This window comes from Cyrtonyx montezumae, unplaced genomic scaffold (assembly GCF_038088225.1).
Source record: "Cyrtonyx montezumae isolate F1298 unplaced genomic scaffold, pur_monq_1.0 scaffold_20, whole genome shotgun sequence".
Lineage (NCBI taxonomy): Eukaryota > Metazoa > Chordata > Aves > Galliformes > Odontophoridae > Cyrtonyx > Cyrtonyx montezumae.
The window spans coordinates 4,437,259-4,455,126 of record NW_027071937.1 but is presented as its reverse complement, the minus strand read 5'-3'; the positions used below and the strand labels follow the sequence as shown (position 1 = coordinate 4,455,126).

Sequence of the window (17,868 nt, the reverse complement as noted above, 5' to 3'; positions counted from 1 at the left end):
TACTGTACCAAAACTTATCATCAAGAAACTTAAATCTCTCCAACTTGCAGCCACAGCTTTCCACCCAAGACAAGGAGTGAAGCACTGAGGTTAGTTTTAGCACAGCTCACTATGTAATTCCAACCACTTGCTTCATCCCACAGAAGAGAACCCTGTAGGGAAACCCAGGAGAACACAGTAGCATTTTACAGCTAAAGCATTCCCCAGAGCAGCAGTATGTGACATACTGGTGTCTATTCTTTCTTATTACTTAGAAGAGGGAGAAAGAGCTGAATATGCTTTCAGAGCCTGCTGACCCCAAAGTGCAGCTAACTGAAGCTACAAGTTGCATCTATACACCCACCCACAAACTTTACTTACGACATTAACATTTAGAAAACATTGTGAATTGCAAGAATCAAACATGAAACCAGCTTTCTAACCCCCCACTGCTAGCCCTTACAGCTACTCTTGAACTGGAGTGGAAAACAAACTGCTTCAGTCCTAACTTCGCCCTTCACCCACCACTCCTCCCCCTGGATTGTTGTAGGTTTTGAGTGCAATGGGCAGAAAGCTGTGCAGGCACTGAGCACACCGACCAGCACAGCCCTGTACATGAGACCTTCAGGTTTTGCTCTGTGACACCCGATTGCTCAGAGGCCACAGATGATCTCACCATCCTGAGCATTTACCCTCACACTGGATCCAAATGCTGCCCCAGTACCTCCAACCTCTGCTGGTTACGGGTGAAGCTCATAAAGGAAACTCAGCACTGGAGTCCACATTCAAGTGAAACAGCTCTAGGAATTTTGCAATACCATTTGCAACCCGAAGAAACAAAATAACCTCACCACTGGGCTACAACACCCTCTAAGGAATAACTTACATTTTGCCAATAGATTTCAGCACTTCTGAGGCTTTCTGCCAGCAGCTTCCCCTCCCCTCCTTGCTTCTCCTCTGTTACACTGCAGGAGTGACCCACAAGAGTACACTCAGCCTGGAAGATGGGCACCTCAGAGGCGCAGGTTGCAACACAAGCCCACTTAAACAACACTGATCTTCCTGCAGATGTTAAGTTTCTAAACAACAACTGGAAACACCTGTTACCCCCCAACTTCCAGTCCACCAAACAGCCACAGCAAGCTCTACACCAGTCACACCCTAAAACGGGCATTTTTAACTCATGACACCTGTTTGTATAACCAACACATGACTACTTAAAACAAATACCAAGTTTTAAGGCAAATAGAGATCTAGTTTTGATTAAGAATCACTGGGCTCAACAAAACGTGCTGGCATGTGTGCAACCCAAGCTGAGTGCACGGTCCCTTTCCTAATGAAAGGGGGGAGACAGAGAGGGATGCCAGCATTCTGCCCTAGATACCAAGAGCGCTGGAAAGCAATTCATTCACAAAGCTCTGCCTAATGCAGCACACAAGACCTGCCAACCCGGCACCCAGCCTCACTTCACCTGCTTGCTGCATTTTTCTCCTCCATAGCCTGCTACGCTTCTCAAGCGACACTGAGGACGTGAGAAATGACACTGCTGAAGATAGCAAAGTCAGGATTTCACCAACAAAACTTAAGGAGAAAAACGTTACACACACACAGCCGCATACACCTGCAGAGATTACACTAAACAGCCACGTATAAGCACTTCTTTCCTTGATCCTGTGCAGAAACATCTCAGCATCGACCACAATCTTCAAAATACAAAAACAGACGCTAAGCCCACCTCGAGAACACAGAACTTATTCTTCTGGGTCAAAATTACGATAGCGAGTGGTCACTTTAACGGCATTCACACTGTTTAATCTCCCCGCAAAGCGCACGCGGTGCAGAAAGCCGCGCCAGCCGCAGATCTCCCCAGACGATCCCGTGCAGCAGAGGATGCTCAAACAAATGAATCAAAGCAGCATCGCTACGGTACTCCATCGTTCTATACCAACCTCTCCGCAACGGGAAAAACACATGGCAACCCCTCGGCGAGCACCCGATCCTCAGGTTACTGCGTATTTCTAGCCACAGCGTCACAGCAAAGCGGGATGCTCGCTGAACGTCCTGCCCAGCGGGGCTGCGGTTAGCACGGATAACACGAGCGTGTCCACGCGCAGGCAGCACACCGCGCGGCTCCCGCAGCCCCACGGCGGTGCCCCCCGCCCCCGAACACGGCTGCACCGCGTCCTTTGCGATACAGCCCACGTTCCCCTTCTGCTCCATCCCGAAACCGGACCCCCTCCAGAGGAGCCCGCCTCGGAGCCGCGCGCGCACACCCGCAGCACAAAATAAACCCAGCCCCGCTCCGCGCGGCGGCTCTGCGCGGGCTGCTCGTTCTCTCGTTTCTTTCCCCGTGCCCGTTACGCGGCCCCGCACTTACCCACAGCTCCGTGCCCCAGCTCATGGCTCCGCCGGCGCCGAGCGGAGGGCGGGCGGGGGTCGCCGCCCTGTAGCGAGGCCTCCTTCCCCGTCTCTCCCCACGCACGAAGAAGCGGATCCCGGCGCCGAGGCGAGGCCAAAGAGTGGGACGGGCCCGGCTCACCACCGCTCCCGCCTCATTGCGCCGCAAAATGGCCCGAACGGCGCCGCGCAGAGAGGCGGCGGCGGAACGCCTGACAGCTCCGCCGCACTGCGCACGCGCACCCCACGGCCGTTTACGAGAGGGGGGGGGCAAGGCGAGCAGTGCGCAAACGCTGACGCCGGTTGGGCGCGCCCCCGCGGCGGGAGCGCGCCGCCCCTTGCCTGAGCGGTCCCTACCCAGTTTCTTATCGCTCTGCCACCGCACAAAGTGCGGCTTTTGTGATTTAGTGTTCAAGAAAACGTCTCTGCTCCGGAGATCTGGATGAGTACGGCCGCCCCGCTGAGGAAGCCCACGCTGGACTGAGGGGCTTCTCCTACGCCACAAACGCGCGCCCCCAAGCCACGCCCACAAGCGCGGCCTCTGCCAACTGTCACCAACGCGCCAGCAGGAAAACAAATCAGGTTACCTGCGTGCACCCAGCGCGTGTACGGCAGCGGTCACGCAGACCCCGCAGAAATCAGCTCGCTTCCTTGGCCTTGGAAATAAGATTTATTCTGTGCTCATCTTCCTTTGCAGCAGCCTTTATCTGAGCTGCGTCACTTAATCTGATTTTATACTTCTGCTTTTCAGCTACAAGAAACATTAAAAGACCTTTTCCTGTTTTATGCTTATTGCTGCATCTGTTCAGAAAATGTTCACGGGGGGGTAAAAAGGGGGAAGCACATTAATCACCTGAGGATCTGCTCAGAGAGGGCTAGGAGCCTTTTGATAACTGCACAGCTGCTGTATGCAGAAAAAACAACAGAATGATAATTGAAGTGATTCCAACAATGGTGAAGATGAGCACGATGCTAAGAAAGCAGCTGCATTGCACTTTACCAACATTGGTTTGAACAGAGCAGAACGCTACTATCCTTGAAGCGAGGCACAGAGCAGGCATTGCTTTTGCTCATCATTAAACGTGAACATCTTTAAAGGACTACGTCACAACTAAGAGACATGCTGTTCAACTCATTTCGCAGGGTACTTCTTCCTCCCGTTGCCAACGTATTTGAATATCTGAGCCTGCCATGCTGCCTAAAGCACAACCACAGCGTCCCAACGACGTCTACCTCCACAGGCCCTCAGCAGAGGGATATCAGAGGCCACTGTCCTCCCTTAGCCCGACATCCACCCAGAACACGTTACAGAAACGGAGAACACAATTGCATCACAACTATTGGAGACCTTAATCCATAAAAACTCGAACAAAAAGAACGCACTGAGTCCGAGTGCAAAGCAGCACTGCTATCACCTGAGGAAAATTTGCAGTGGAATTTCCTTCTGCAAAGACCTGGGAGGGGAACAAGGCAAACCTGTTACACCAGCACGGGCAGGGAAACCTGTCCCCACTGAAAGACAAAAAACACATAACTGGTTATTGAAAGGTACGGGCCAGAAATGCAAGTTCTGCATTAGGGTGGTACATCAGAAGCAACGACACCAAAACCTGGGGAAAAAAATCATTCAAATCCTTGTGGACTGGGGCTCAAGAGGAAAGCTCAGTAAAATACGTTCCAGATATTTCTGGCAGATTTTTTCCTCCCATCTTTCTTATTTAGTCTCAAGCATTTCATGACAGGGACTGCCACTTACATTACTGCTTTGTTTGTGCAGTGCCCAAAACAGCAGTCTGCAGCTTGATTCATCCTTAATTACTAATGTAATTAACGATGATGGGAGCATTAAGAGCCCTTTATGCTACAGTATGATGCGTGAAGGCTTAGCAGGCCCCAGCCTCAAAAGAACAGTTGAAAACAACACTTAAAAACCGAGTATTTATCTCTCCATTACCGAATTTACACAATGCAAATTAGAGCAATCCAGGAACCAGTAGTTTTCCCCTGGTTACACTACGAACAAAACCATTCAGATCTGTTATCCAGATACAGACATATTCCCGTGAATGCTGTGTCTGTATCTCTGTTACTGTACACTCCTTGGTAATTCCAAATAAAATTAAATTAAATAAAATAGCTACCTTTCAAATAATTTAGTAACCAAGAAAGGTAAATCAAATCCCTCAACCATAGGTTAACCCAAATCCCCACTCTTTGTGTTTACTCATGCAAATCGAGGAAAATCACAGCTTGCAAAGCAAGTGTAAGTATTCCTAGCTTCCGGAACACAAAAGGAAGAGGACCCACCTTTCCCCCCTGCAGTTATCGTCCCTGCAGCTGCTTCCCTTTTATTTTTATAATTCTACCCAGATCACCTACATCCAAGACGTGCAATGTAGATGCTGGTTATAATCTGTCCTACGGTGGAACTGAAACAGCACCAGGAAAGGAAGAGGACACACCTTTCCCTAAGGCCATCACCATTACAACGATTTCCTTTCTGCAGTTACAACTCTACACGGCTCACTCGGACACACAGCAGGGGACCTTCGTTCTCTTTACATGCCCTATCAGGGCCAGGAGGGATCTGATCAACTCCTGATAAACCTGAATGGCCCTGACCATCCTCACCTGCGGCCTCTACTCCCCACACACCCTCTGCCCACGGACACAGGAGCTCTATTTAAGCGTCAGACTAAGGCATTGTTTTATACTTGAGCTATACATTTCCTTCTAATTTCCTCATCTAAACTGTAAAAGGATTTCTTCGTTCATTCCTGCTTTAATGTTGCAAGCTTGTCTGATGACCTCAGCTGCTATCCCCGGGCTTGATTTGCTTAGCAACTGTAGGACTGCTGCAACCCAAACAGTGAGGCTGCTACCCTCCCGACTACGCTTTTGTAGTGTGTTCTTTAGAGAAAAGATAGGTTTTGCTACTCTGCGATATACCCGTAACAGCAATAACTAAGTTCTTGACCTGCTTTTACTTTGTACTGAGGTATACTTGCAGGCTATCTGTATGTCAAGTGTTTCCCAATGCTGTGGATGCTTTCCTTACAATCTCAACAGTTACTCATCATATAGTTAAAAAAAAAAAAATCTGTGAAGAGTCCTTTATGTTTCTGTATGCATGGGAAAAAAAATAATGGAGAAATAAAAGGATTAGAAAGAAACTAAGCATATGTGAACGTAGTTAAGAATAACTGCTAGAACAGCCCATTTACAGTGAGGTTTATCTTGTCTGGAGACTGCAGTATAACATCAGTGAGATTTACTCCTACAGCATACTCACTACAGAGAAAAGAAAAAAAATGTGTATTGATGGGAATATAAATTTAAGTATAGACTCTTTTAATGTATACATCCTTTGGAAAACACATAGGTGTAGATAGTTACAAATTCTAACTTCCACACATTGCTCAGTCTATGCCAGTTGTGACTTAGTCACTATGATATCATGAGAGCTGGTGGAAAGGTACATCAAAGAGAAATATTCAGAAAATCTCAGTTTGTGGCATAGAGTTCCTTGATTGTTTTTAGAAAATGCTTTCTGATTTGGAGAGGCTGATCGGCTGAACCAGTGCCCAGAATTATATGGGAAAGCTTCATGCTATTTGGCTACTGCAGTGGTGTCAGTGTTACTGAGAGCAGAGCAAGGCACAAAGCCTGTGCTGCAGCTGTGGCTGCACACAACCATTTGTAACGAGTCTCTAGGTTTCCAAGGGAGGTCTGAGCACAGGAATTATAGTAATTACAGCATTAAAAATATTAATTTCGAGAAAACGTGGACCAGAACCATATTCTCAAAATAAAACTTTGGATGACCCTAATGGGCACGGAGCCTGGTGCTGAAGGGACATCTAGCGGCTCGCCCGAGTTACTACCTGGAGAAAAATAATGGGAAGAGGTTGGTTTTCACTCAGTTATTTTCTGGTATCAGCCCAGGTTTCTTTGGTGACTCTGAGAGATCTGTGTTTATTCTATTACCTAAGAGAATGAGAGAGAGGGGGAGACGAAACTAAGAGGTAACGTGTATAGTAACACCTGAATCACCACTAAACAAAGACGGGACATTCCATGTAAGCATGCTAATACAGGAGTCAGGATTTTTCTCTGCCTACTCACCCTGAGGTGCACTTCGTATATATATTACCACGGCAGTTTTTAAGTACAAGCAAGAGAAATTCCTTGTCTGACAGCTCTCTGGAGACATTCAAGACCCACCTGGACACCTATCTGTGTAACATGGTCTAGGGAGCTGCTTTGGCAGGGGGGTTGGACAAGATGATCGCTAGGACTCCCTTCCAGCCCCTACAATTCTGATGCTGTGACTTTGTCACCCAGCTGTACCCAGCTCAGGGTGGAGGAAGCTGCACAGCCAGCACTCTATGCTCTGAGAGGAAAAATGAGAAAGTTGGAGTGATGAGAAGTGACAGAAATGTGTTTTATCACACTGCAAAGGCAGACAGATCACAGAATGCGTCAGAAATGGTGTGAAAGCTGCCCAGACTGTCCCCTGGTGTGTCGTTTCCCCTGGTGCCACAGACCTCACTGAAGCCGTGTCTGGGCTGCGTGAAGCTTCAGGTGGGCCAAGGCGATCAAACAGCTCAGCAGTTTCTAAGCGACTCCACTAAGGAAGCACAGAGAGATGCTTACAACTAACCCACCAAGTCCGGCGCTCAGCTGAGATACGTTTCCCACTGCGTCAGTGCTGCACAGACACCGCCATCACCGCAGCTTCCACCTCAGCACGGGGTCATAAAGAAGCGGACGTGGGATGGCCGTGGGGCAGCAGCCAGGCCTGGGGACGCGCGTGGGCGTCCTCTGTGGGCACTCACCCGCCCCGCGCCGGTCACGTGCTCCTCCCAGCACGCCTCGCTCCCGGAAGTGCCGCGGGAAGAGGATGCTGATGCAGGAGTAAAGATGGCGGCCCGCGGCCTTCCTGCCGCGTTCGCTGTGTCTGTGCTGTGGCTGGCGCTGCTCTGCGCGGCTCCGGCCGCTGCCCGCGTCCATCACCTCACCCTCAAAGTAACGTCTGCGCCGTAGCATCCTTTGGGCTCGGTTCCGAGTGGGGGTGAGGGGAGTGGTGGGCCTGGCTTGATCCCGTCTACTCAGGCCGGGGGTCTTCTTCTCTCCCTGGGCTTGTCCCACTGGGTGTCCCGGCCCTTCTTCGTTGCCGTTGCCCGCCCAGCTCTCCCGCGGTGTTTCGGCCTGTTGGGGCCGCGGTTGGTTCTGCTTTTGTCGTTATTCGCGTGCCCGTGGCCCCCGCCCGCGCCGTGGGGAAGTGCCTGGCGCTGCCTCGGGAGGTGCGGCTGTGTTCTTCGCGTTTATCAAACGATTGGTAGAGGCAGAAGGAGGAACGGGTGCTGACTGCTCTCTGCTTCAGCTTCACAGACTTCAGGTTGTGGTTTTTGAAAGATCCCTTTGTGGTCTCACTCCTGCGCTCGTTACTTGGGCAGCTGATGGGCAGCAGGTCAGGCTGTGGGGAGCTGCAGCCCCGGCAGTGCTGCTGGGTTTGTCATTGGAGGGCTGTCCCGCGGTTTTGCAGCAGGTGAACAGCAGTGTGGAAGCATACCAGAATAATACAGGAGTGTCCTTCTCAGCCTTAGTTGAGAGGAGGCATAATTCCCGACTAATTTATAGGGAGTTCTCTTGTTTGTGTAGCAGCCTAAAATGCAATAGAATAAATGTTCTGCCTGAGGAAAAGTTAACTTTCCCTTGAAATAGCAAAGTAGGAAACCTTCGTGGGTTGCTTTCTGTTTTGAAGACTTCATGACCAACAGTTGGGTGCTGGAAGTTTATGCTGAGCTGATATTTCTGTGACTTAGTAAACTTCAGAGCTGATTTCAAGCAAACTTTCTCAGCAGCAAACATCGCTGTTTCTGGTTCCTATCCAGACATTTCTAAACTGATAGGATATAAAATGCCTGATTTTTTTTCCTCATTTTTACAGTCTGTATGATTGTAGTTGAGTAGTATGAGTTTCACAATCTTACTTTCATGTAACTTGCAACACTGACCTACCAAGCACCAGGGAAAACAGAAGGCTTCCATGGCTTTGTGCACCTGGATAAACGTGAGCTCTATTGTTAGAGTGCAGTCTCTTCCTTTGACTTTACAGCACTGTATGTAAGCATCCGGTTCTCCAGTGGCACCCTTCACAATGGCCCGGCCCTTCTGGTGTTTGTGCTGTTGGCAAGGTGTGCTCTGAGGCAGTGCCATTAAAGGCCACAGCTTTGAGTAAGCATTACATAGGGGCGTCCTCAAACAAGCTGCTGTTGCTTATTAGAAAGGCTTTCTTCTGCCTTGGTCATTTATGTGTTAATGAAGGGAAGCTTTTCTGTTTTTCTATATTATGAGTGGCTCACCGTTGTGAAAGTTGCATTTATCTTTATGGAAATGTTCACAGCGAGGTGTTTTTCTGGAGTACAGGCTGAGTTTGAACATCGCTCAAGATAACTTTCTTCCTTAGTAACACTTGTCAGCTTTGTTAAATTAATACTGTAACTTCTGAAAACCAATAACAAACAAACAAAAAAAATACTTGGAGAAGTTTTAGAAAATGCATGGAAACAATTCTCAGAGGTTTCCAGAACGAGGTGGTATTGTTTCTGGTTACCAAAACTATGATGTGTGCTAGGGTTGCTTTTGGAAGGTGTGTTTTGTTTTGACTTTTTTTCCCCACCCTCAGCAACTAAAAGCTGTGTTACTGAAGCCTCATGTTTTGCGTGATATAGTGGCACACTGCTTCAGACAGCGGGGACATTTGTGTAGCTGAGACCTTTGTCAGGCACACAGTTAAGTTTAGTGCTTGTGTGCTGCTGAAATTCAGAGGTTTCTAGAGATGTAGCAAGAGGAGCTGTATCCAGCTGACAGTGCTACAAAGCCATTTGTGGTGTTGCTTTATCTTTACAATTCACTGGTTTCCAAAAGGGAAGTGAAACCCCCTCGTATGTAATGACAGTGTCTACATTTCAACTTCATTTTAAGCTTTCATGTGGGAAATGTTAACTTCCAGTTGTTGTTACTGTTTGTAAATTCTTGTGGCCTTTTTATTTTGTTAGATCTGGGATTTCAGTTGCACAAGGTGAAAAGGCCTTCAAAGCAACTTAGTCTTATACAAATTACTGAGCTTACAAAGGTAACACAATTCATTTTGTGTAAGAGTCAATGCTCTCAGTTAAAATTTTCTCTGTGCTGATAGCATCATCCCAATTACATTTTGAGTGAAGTGTTAAGTAATAATGATTATCAGATTCTGTGCTACAAGATCTTGGGTAACGCTTCCCTTAGTCGTGTTCAAAGGGTGCAGGCTACTCATACTGAAGTATTCTTTTGTACTGGTTCACACCTTTGTTACAGAGGCACAATCCTATGTTTCTGAAGTCAGAAGTTGAGTGGTTATAAATAAAACCCATATTTTTCCAACTTGTTAAACCTCTTGTGAGAGGTAAGACAGCTATTGGTGAGCCTGCATCTTTAAGCTGTCAATATGTGGAACGAGGGGTGCTCTTGGAGTGTGTGCTGTTGCTCGCTCAGGATCGTGTAAAGCTGAAGGATTTGTGAACTAAATCTGTAAACTCTAAGTACTCAAAGCTGATACAGAGTCATGGAGGAAAGTACATGTTGTGTTGATCATCATTTGTTGATGGGGAGCATATTGGTGAACCACTGGAACATGTGAACTCCAACTGAACTGAATAGTGCTTGCAAGAGTGCAAATAAGCAGCTGTTCCTGAGTGTGTTCACAGCATGCAGAAAACCTTGTGGCGGGGTGATGCTCCATTTCCCTCCTGGCCCTGCCCCTGACACCCACACAAATGATTATCCCTCCAGAAGTGGTTAATACCATACTGGGTGTTTAGCCAGAAAAGCTCAGCCACAGGGTTAATAGTAGAAATTACACTGAAAGCCCTGTGAAATTAACCAGATGGACTATTGCCTTGTGTGTGTAAGTGACCTAGAGCCTGGAGATAACACAGCTATAGTACTGTTGAACAAGGCATCTGCTGCAAGCCATGTGTTGCTAACTTTCTTTCCCCCCTTCTGAGCACAAGGGAAACCATATGCTATTTGCCAGGTTAACCTGATTCTATTAGGGTGATCTCTTATCACAGCTAGATTACAGGTTGGCTCTGTCAGGATTTGTCCTGCTGTTATGCTGAGTGATGTTTGTGTAAGGAAAAGTTTATGCAGAGATACCAGAATGAATGTTGGGGGTCAAGGGGGAGAGATGACTAGGCTTTAAGTTTGCTTCTTCATTTTAGTTGTTCTGTTCTGATTTTCCTTCCAGTTAAAGATTCTGTAGGATTGAGAGTTTGATTCTGTACCTACTTAGTAATTTTTGAATGCTGAGTGTTAGGGATATGACCTTTCCTTATCTGATATCATGGTGGTGTTACTGCTTTCATGTGAGGTCCTTCATGATCTCTTTATGGAAAGGGGGGAAGCCAAGTCTACTTAAACTGTTTTCAACTGAGCTGAGCATGACATCCATTCATGCAGTTTCTTTGCTAGACTGAGGGGAGATGAGTTATTCTGCAACTAAGATGAGGAGCAGAAGAGAGGACTGGAATTCTTGATTTTTATTTTTATAGCTATACTTTGTTTTATCAGCAGTCACAGAAATTTAATTCCCTCCAGGATTTTTTTTTCCTTTCTCAGGAATATAGTGAAGTGATAAGCACTGCCACGTTTATTTGAAGCTCGTGTCAGGGTTGTTGGAAGAATTGATAGATTCTAGTGAAATAACTGACCATATCTGGAGGTATCCTAAAGAAACTTGCTGTTGGTATGATGAGATAGATGTTCTGCATGAACACTGGGGTGTCCATCTTGGTCACCTGACTTCCTCTTTAATTGGTACTGCAGGTGGCTGTGTGTTTAGCTCAGCCAAAACAATGTCTTTGTGTATGAGATTTGTAAACTCTTTTCTTTCTCATAGGATGATGTGAGGCAGAAAGTGCACCTGAATACCTTTGGCTTCTTCAAGAATGGTTTCATGAAAGTCAGTGTGAGCAGCCTTTCATTGAAGCCACCTGTGGATGCTGATGACAAGAGCAGCTCAGCAGTAAGTCACTTTGCATCTAGTCACTGCATTAAGCATTCTGGGAAATTACCCTTGCAGTGGATTTTTTTAACTTGTTTGAAGTGTCGTATCCTAACTGGTAGTGCTGCTTGCTTCCTTCCATGTTGTGAGCAACCTGTGAGGATATGCATCCAACAAGGCTGATCCTTAAATGCTATATGTTCTCCTTTAAGAACTGATTTTAACTTATCAGATTGTCTGCTGAACTTGTATGTCTGTATATATGTATTTTATGCATACAGTAGAATAGTTGAGTTGGATGAGACCTACAAAGATCTTAAGGGTATTATATTTAAGTGATGTTATTACCTATGTTGCCTATAACTTCTATTACCTATATTACTTATAACTAGATAATAAAAAAAAGTGCATTGTGCCTTAAACATAGCACAGTTTATTTAAGAATGCCCTTTTTGGCTCATTTTGTGGTGGTTTCACTTCTCATCCTGGGGTGGCTGAGCTGTTTTAATTTGACAGATTCATCTTAATTGTCTCATAGGTGGGGTTCAGTCTGGATCGAACAAGGAATGATGGGTTCTCCACTTACCTGGTAAGAGATACAAATTGAACATGTCAAAGCCTGCCTACTTCCAGATGGGGCTGGAAGGAAGAAAGGGCCTTTACATATGGGCAGGTTGTTACGGGTAATCCAATTTTGCATCTTACTGGACTAAAAATAGTTACCTCTACCTGGGGGAGAGCATGCCTATTTCTTATAAACAGGAAGGTACTTTGAAGATATTTTGCTTTCACTGCCAGGATGAAGAAGTGGATTACTGTATTTTGAAAAAGAAACCTGAGCAAGATGTTTCTGTTGTAATCTTACTTCTGGACTTCAAAAATGATGTGTGAGTAAATGAGTACTTTTGTTTTTAAGGTTATTGGCATATTTTGATAGGTTGATTTATTTTTTTTCCTTTATGATCATATGTTATGGCAACCTCTTTAGGAACAGTGATTGGCTTCATTTTGTATAAAAAAAATAAAATAAAATTTGTTTTCTCAGTGTGAAAGTACGGTTCTCTGCAGAAGCTTCTGCCCTGCTGCCTAAAATTTCATTTGTGTCTGAGGAGAATGCCACTGCCTTGGTTACCAAGCCACCAAAATCTTCTGAAGATAAAAGTGATTCTGATAAAAGTCCAACAGAAACTAACAAAAGTACACATGGCAAAGGTAAGTTTTGCTCAACCTGACTGTGTGCTCTCTGCTAATTTCTGGTTAGTGTGCATTCAGCAGTGTGTTGTGGTCACGTTCCAGGGATCCCCTTGGGATAGAATTGGTGAAAATGGAGCGTGCTGTCTCTGGTTTGCTCAGTTGCTTGGGCAGGTCAGGGTATGAGACTGGATAACACTGAACACTGACATTGTGCTGACCTTCAGAAGGCAAAAACAAAACTTAAGTTGTGAGCTTTCCCTTCCTGATAGGATGGGATGGCCGTATGTCTGGAAGGCTTGTTACATGGTCTGTTGAAGTGAGTGTAGTGAAATTGAAATTGACCTGCTGCTTTGTAGAATCATCCCATCAATTTTACTTTCTTAAATTCAGAGCTGATTTTGACTTGGCAGGTTGCTTTTGTTTATTTTTCAGTTGTGAACTTGTGTAGTGAAGAGTTGAGAACCTTTTCCTTCCCTAGAGCTGATGAGGACTTCCATGTGATTTTCAGACCTTGTGCTATTGTGCATGTCAATGTGTAGTGATAACATTGATGTAATACAGTTGCGGACAGTATGAAATGAAGCTTCAACCTGAATCCTGAGCTGCCTCATGCATCATTTAGTTGGGGGTGGAGGGTGGGAAAGTTTCTTTGGGTAGGGTTTTGCAGAATGTGTAGTAGTAGGGGAGCCTATCTCATCATTTGATGATGCGTTCGGAATGAATGGAAGTGGAGGGAAGGGTCCTGGGATAGTAGGGAAGGGTTGAGGAACAATTTCTGTTAATGATTACCTTGGAAACTGCCACGTGGATCAGAGTAAGAATATTTGAGTAAGGTACTGGTGATGTGTAAGAGATGGTAATCTGAGGATGTCTACATGCAAACATTCTAAATATACCATTAATATTTTTACCTCTAGATACAAAGCACAAACGAAGTACAACATCCTCTCAGGTAAGAAACTATCTGCTGCCCTCATTCAGAAGGAATGTGAGGGAGAACTCCAATATAGGCACAGCCAGAAAGTTGGAAGAAGTGTTTCACTGCTCTTAGCCTCCCTTGTAAACTTACAAAATGCAATTTTGATTGTTTGGACGTAACCAGATGCAGTAGGTACCTGCTGTGAAAGCTGTTTTTCTTTTTCCCAGAGCATAGTAGAACAAGAGCATCCTGTTCACAACGACAGAGGAACTGTCTCGTTTCAGGTAGGGCTTCTACCATTGTCTAGTCCTAATGTGTTCAGACAATTCCTTTGTTTTAGCACACTATAAAACATTTGAAATTATCATGTGATATAGAATAGATTTATATAGCTATGAAAATGTGTGTGGCTGGGGAAGGAGCAGAATGGCTGCTTTTGCATTTGGGTAGGTATGATGAAAATTCTGTGGTTTCTCATGTTAGAGAGAGGACACTTGCTGTTATCTCTCCTCCATGGTGAAGCAGCTTTAACACTGATGCCTGAAGGTCTTCGGTTTCTAGAGAGTGCAGTCTTAGTGTTTCTCTGTTTCGAATGTTGTTGAGACTTGCACTTGTGCAGGTATCCTCAGAACAGTGCATTTGCCAAAAGGAACCAACTGACCAGATTTTCTAGTTCCAGTAGAGACAGCTTCTTATCAGTGCAGCCCAGTTGTTGAATGAGAATGATGTTGACTTACCTATTCCTTATTTCCAGTTTTTCTTTAACATCAGTTCTGATAACCAAGAAGGTCTCTACAGCCTGTATTTCCATAAGTGTGTTGGCAGTGATGGGAAAACTCGTGATCAGCAACTGTTTAGTCTTGATGTGAGTATGGCTTAAGTGTAATTAACTCATTCACTTCAACTAAAATATACAACTTTCAATTCTAGCTTGTATACCAAGCACATGTGGTATGTGAGTGTATATACAGGGTGGGAAGTGATTCAGAGCTGTGCATTTAATCTCTGTAGTGGCATTTCTGAAGGCAGCAACTACAGTAAGAATTAAGATACAACTTTTAGAGAAATGGTTGGAAATATGAAGGCTACATGTGGGCTTGGTTCAGTGTACACAGTTGTGACTGATAATGAGGTAAGAGCTAAAACAGCTCATGTTTGGCTGCTGTCAAAAAATCTTTCTCTCTACACAATTATAGATAGTAAGACTGTTGCAATTTAAATTGTTGGTATTTATGAATCTGCAGGATTTGTTTTTTGCTTTTTCTTTCCAGAATCAGGATGCATTTTTACAGTGCTAGGTGAATATTCCTGAGGGTATTATTTTATAGCATATATCCTATGTCTTTTAACATTCAGGTGTTCAGTCCTGTGCTGTGTTGAGCCAGGGCACAACAGAACAGCTCAGGATGTGGATATAATTCTAAAAATGTTTTGAAACTTTTGAGGATGAAGAGCTGATTCTATATAGGTCACTCTGAAAGTGATGCCTCCTATTATTTCCATGGAAATGACAGCAGCTACAGGGAGCACAGTAACACTGATAAAGCAGTTTTAGCTACGAAGTACTATTTTTCCACATGGTCAGCACCATTAGCTATACATTTTTGCCAGCACCCACTACTCTGCTCTGCTAATATCCACTGTTTGGTCTCCATGAATGCTCAGCAAGTGTTGATGAACATCAGTAGGTAGAATTTATTCTCTATGAAGGAATTCAGTGGCACACTTCCGTGTCGTACATCGCTTGTCAGACTGCCCTGCTACTGCCCACAGTACAACACAGCAACAAAATGTATTGGAATACTTGAGGGAAGGTTCATCCTCTACTGCTAAACAGCCAGCATTCACCTCTGATGTCATGGGTCAATATAATAAACTAGGAGGCATTGCTTTCAGAGTAGCCCTCATGTTGTTTTCTTTCAGTCTTGTAGCATTACCTGTTCAGAAAGGCTAATTGTAAATGAAAGAATCTTTCCATGAGTGCTTTAGCCAAATGTTTTTTTCACCTGTCCACTTAACATACTGTTAATATTCAGATAGAAATTACGGAAAAGAATCCGGAAAGCTACCTCTCAGCAGGTGAGATCCCACTGCCCAAACTTTACATTTCCATGGCACTCTTCTTTTTCCTGTCTGGGACTGTGTGGATCCACATACTTCGTAAACGCCGGTAAGCAAACAAGTTCTGTTTCTGTGACAAGCATGGGCTTGCCTTGCTTGATGTTTTGTTTTTTTTTCCACTTAAAATATCCAATTCAGATTAAATCAGTTAAAACTCTAAATCTGGCACAATATTATATGCTTAATATACGCATCTGAGTAGTTAACATGGCATGAGAAGCAGTTTGGACCCTCATACTTAGTTTGAAGTTCATGTGGTGGTCTGGTTGGTTGGTAATCTGGAGTTCTTGTCTAAGTATCTGGTGAAGTTCACCTGGTGGTGTGGTTTAGTGACTTGGGGTTGGGGTGGGTGATATCCATTTGAATAATGTAGTAGTTTTCTGACCATTATGATCTGTACCTTCTAGATGTTCCTATGAATTGCATATTCTAACCTATATATGGAGAAAGTAGTGGTAGAATGTAGCAAAATGTTGTTCAGGATGCTGTAAAAGTTTGGACTGCAGCATTAAACAGAACCACTTTATGCTGATAGTCAGCTCCACCTGGGGGATGATGTTTGACATTTATAGATAATGAAGAGGTATCTTTGCAGAAGCTAAAATTTACTGCTGGCGTTTAACTGATATGTTTTTATTCCCAGAAATGACGTCTTTAAGATTCACTGGCTAATGGCAGCTCTCCCTTTCACAAAATCACTGTCCTTAGTCTTCCATGCAGTACGTATAACTTCTCTGCCTTACGTTGCTCAGCTGGGAGTTAGAAATGTGAGATTCAGGGTGTGCTGTTAGAGGAATTTGTATCAAGGGGGAGAGAAGAGTAGGAGGGAAGGGGGAGAGAAAAGTGTCTTTCAGATTGAGATGTTGGTACTGAACTGCAGCTGCGTGGTGGAAGTGATTCAGTTTTCATCAGCAAATTGTGACTTGAAATACAATTGAGATCATGGCCTGAAGTGGGGAAGCAGTAGGTATACATGCAAGGATTGAACGTGTTCCATGAATTCTGATGGCTCAGTCATCTGAGGCTGGCCTGGAAGTTTGAGCAATGGTACTGCTGCAGCTATATGGCTTCTGATAAATGTTAATGAATTAATAATAATATTTGAGAATAACCTTGATGTCTGTAGAACTGAGGGCTGCTTATTTAGCTGACATAGTGTGCTGTACCATAGCAGAAAATATATTATTATACCATCATAAGCTTTAACACGTTCCTTACAGGAAGTCTCTATTGTATTGACTTTGCCTTTCCACTGAAATATATCATTAATGAAGGTAATGACAAGCATTTAATTCTGCTAAGTTTGTGCTAGTTTTGATCTTCAAGTTCACGCTAGGATAACACCTTCAAAAACCTGGTGTCATCAGATTCGAATCTGATTTCCAATGAAGGTGAAACTAAAAAGTGTCTTGTTCCCTAATGCAACTGAACTTGAACAATGAATGCATTAAGTTACAAATGCAGTTAAGTACAGCTAAACCTGGAAGCTGTGTGGGAAGAATGTAGGTTGTGTAAAGTATATTCACTAATGCTTGAGAAGTAGAGCAAATGGAGGTTCTCTTTGACACTAAACAATCCTAGAATGTTGGGAGCAAGCATTATCTAAATTATGAGAGGAGTTTGTACACACTGATGGAAAATGAAACTTGAGATGACTGTTGAGCAGATCTGTTTTATAGCTGTGGGTGGGGTGCTGATGGAAGTCTTACAAAGTAGCATGTTATGTTTTCTGCTTCCAGATCGACTACCACTACATTTCTTCTCAGGGTTTTCCTATTGAAGGCTGGGCTGTTGTCTATTACATCACTCACCTGTGAGTATATCTGAAGATTTGGTAGATTAAACAGTGAAACTGAATTCCCCTTCCATCCCAGGGAAGCTGAAAATTACTACTTCTTGATGATGACAGTGAGCCCAGTGTAAAGGGAAAAGCTCTGCTTGCAGAGGACAGCTGCAGAGAATTGGTACTTATGTGGGTGGAGGCGTAAAAGGAGAAGAAATGCTTTGCTCCTCTTTGTTCATGCTAATATTCGAGTATCTAATTTGCTTTTGGTGTGAATAGTAAGAGGGTGCAGCTGGTAAGTGGATGATTCTCTCAGGAAAAGATTGCATGTACTGATGTTGAATGGAGGATAATATTGCTGTGTAATGCATGGTTGCAAGCAAGGCATCTGTTTGTTGTAGTAGGATAAGCACTTGCCAGTGTTAT

General features: G+C 44.5%; 1 protein-coding gene across 1 annotated transcript in view; it reads left to right on the top strand.

Moving 5' to 3' along the window:
• The first annotated feature begins 7,277 nt into the window (after positions 1 to 7,277).
• GPR107 (G protein-coupled receptor 107) overlaps positions 7,278 to 17,868 on the top strand; it is a 28,896-nt gene continuing 18,305 nt past the window's right edge. Inside the window, exons 1-11 of the mRNA XM_065737404.1 lie at positions 7,278 to 7,404; positions 11,321 to 11,446; positions 11,964 to 12,014; positions 12,224 to 12,312; positions 12,471 to 12,637; positions 13,537 to 13,571; positions 13,766 to 13,822; positions 14,293 to 14,403; positions 15,575 to 15,708; positions 16,303 to 16,378; positions 17,399 to 17,472. Of these exons, the coding sequence (XP_065593476.1) occupies positions 7,300 to 7,404; positions 11,321 to 11,446; positions 11,964 to 12,014; positions 12,224 to 12,312; positions 12,471 to 12,637; positions 13,537 to 13,571; positions 13,766 to 13,822; positions 14,293 to 14,403; positions 15,575 to 15,708; positions 16,303 to 16,378; positions 17,399 to 17,472 (1,025 nt within the window). The 5' untranslated portion in view covers positions 7,278 to 7,299. The remainder of the gene's footprint in view (positions 7,405 to 11,320; positions 11,447 to 11,963; positions 12,015 to 12,223; positions 12,313 to 12,470; positions 12,638 to 13,536; positions 13,572 to 13,765; positions 13,823 to 14,292; positions 14,404 to 15,574; positions 15,709 to 16,302; positions 16,379 to 17,398; positions 17,473 to 17,868) is intronic.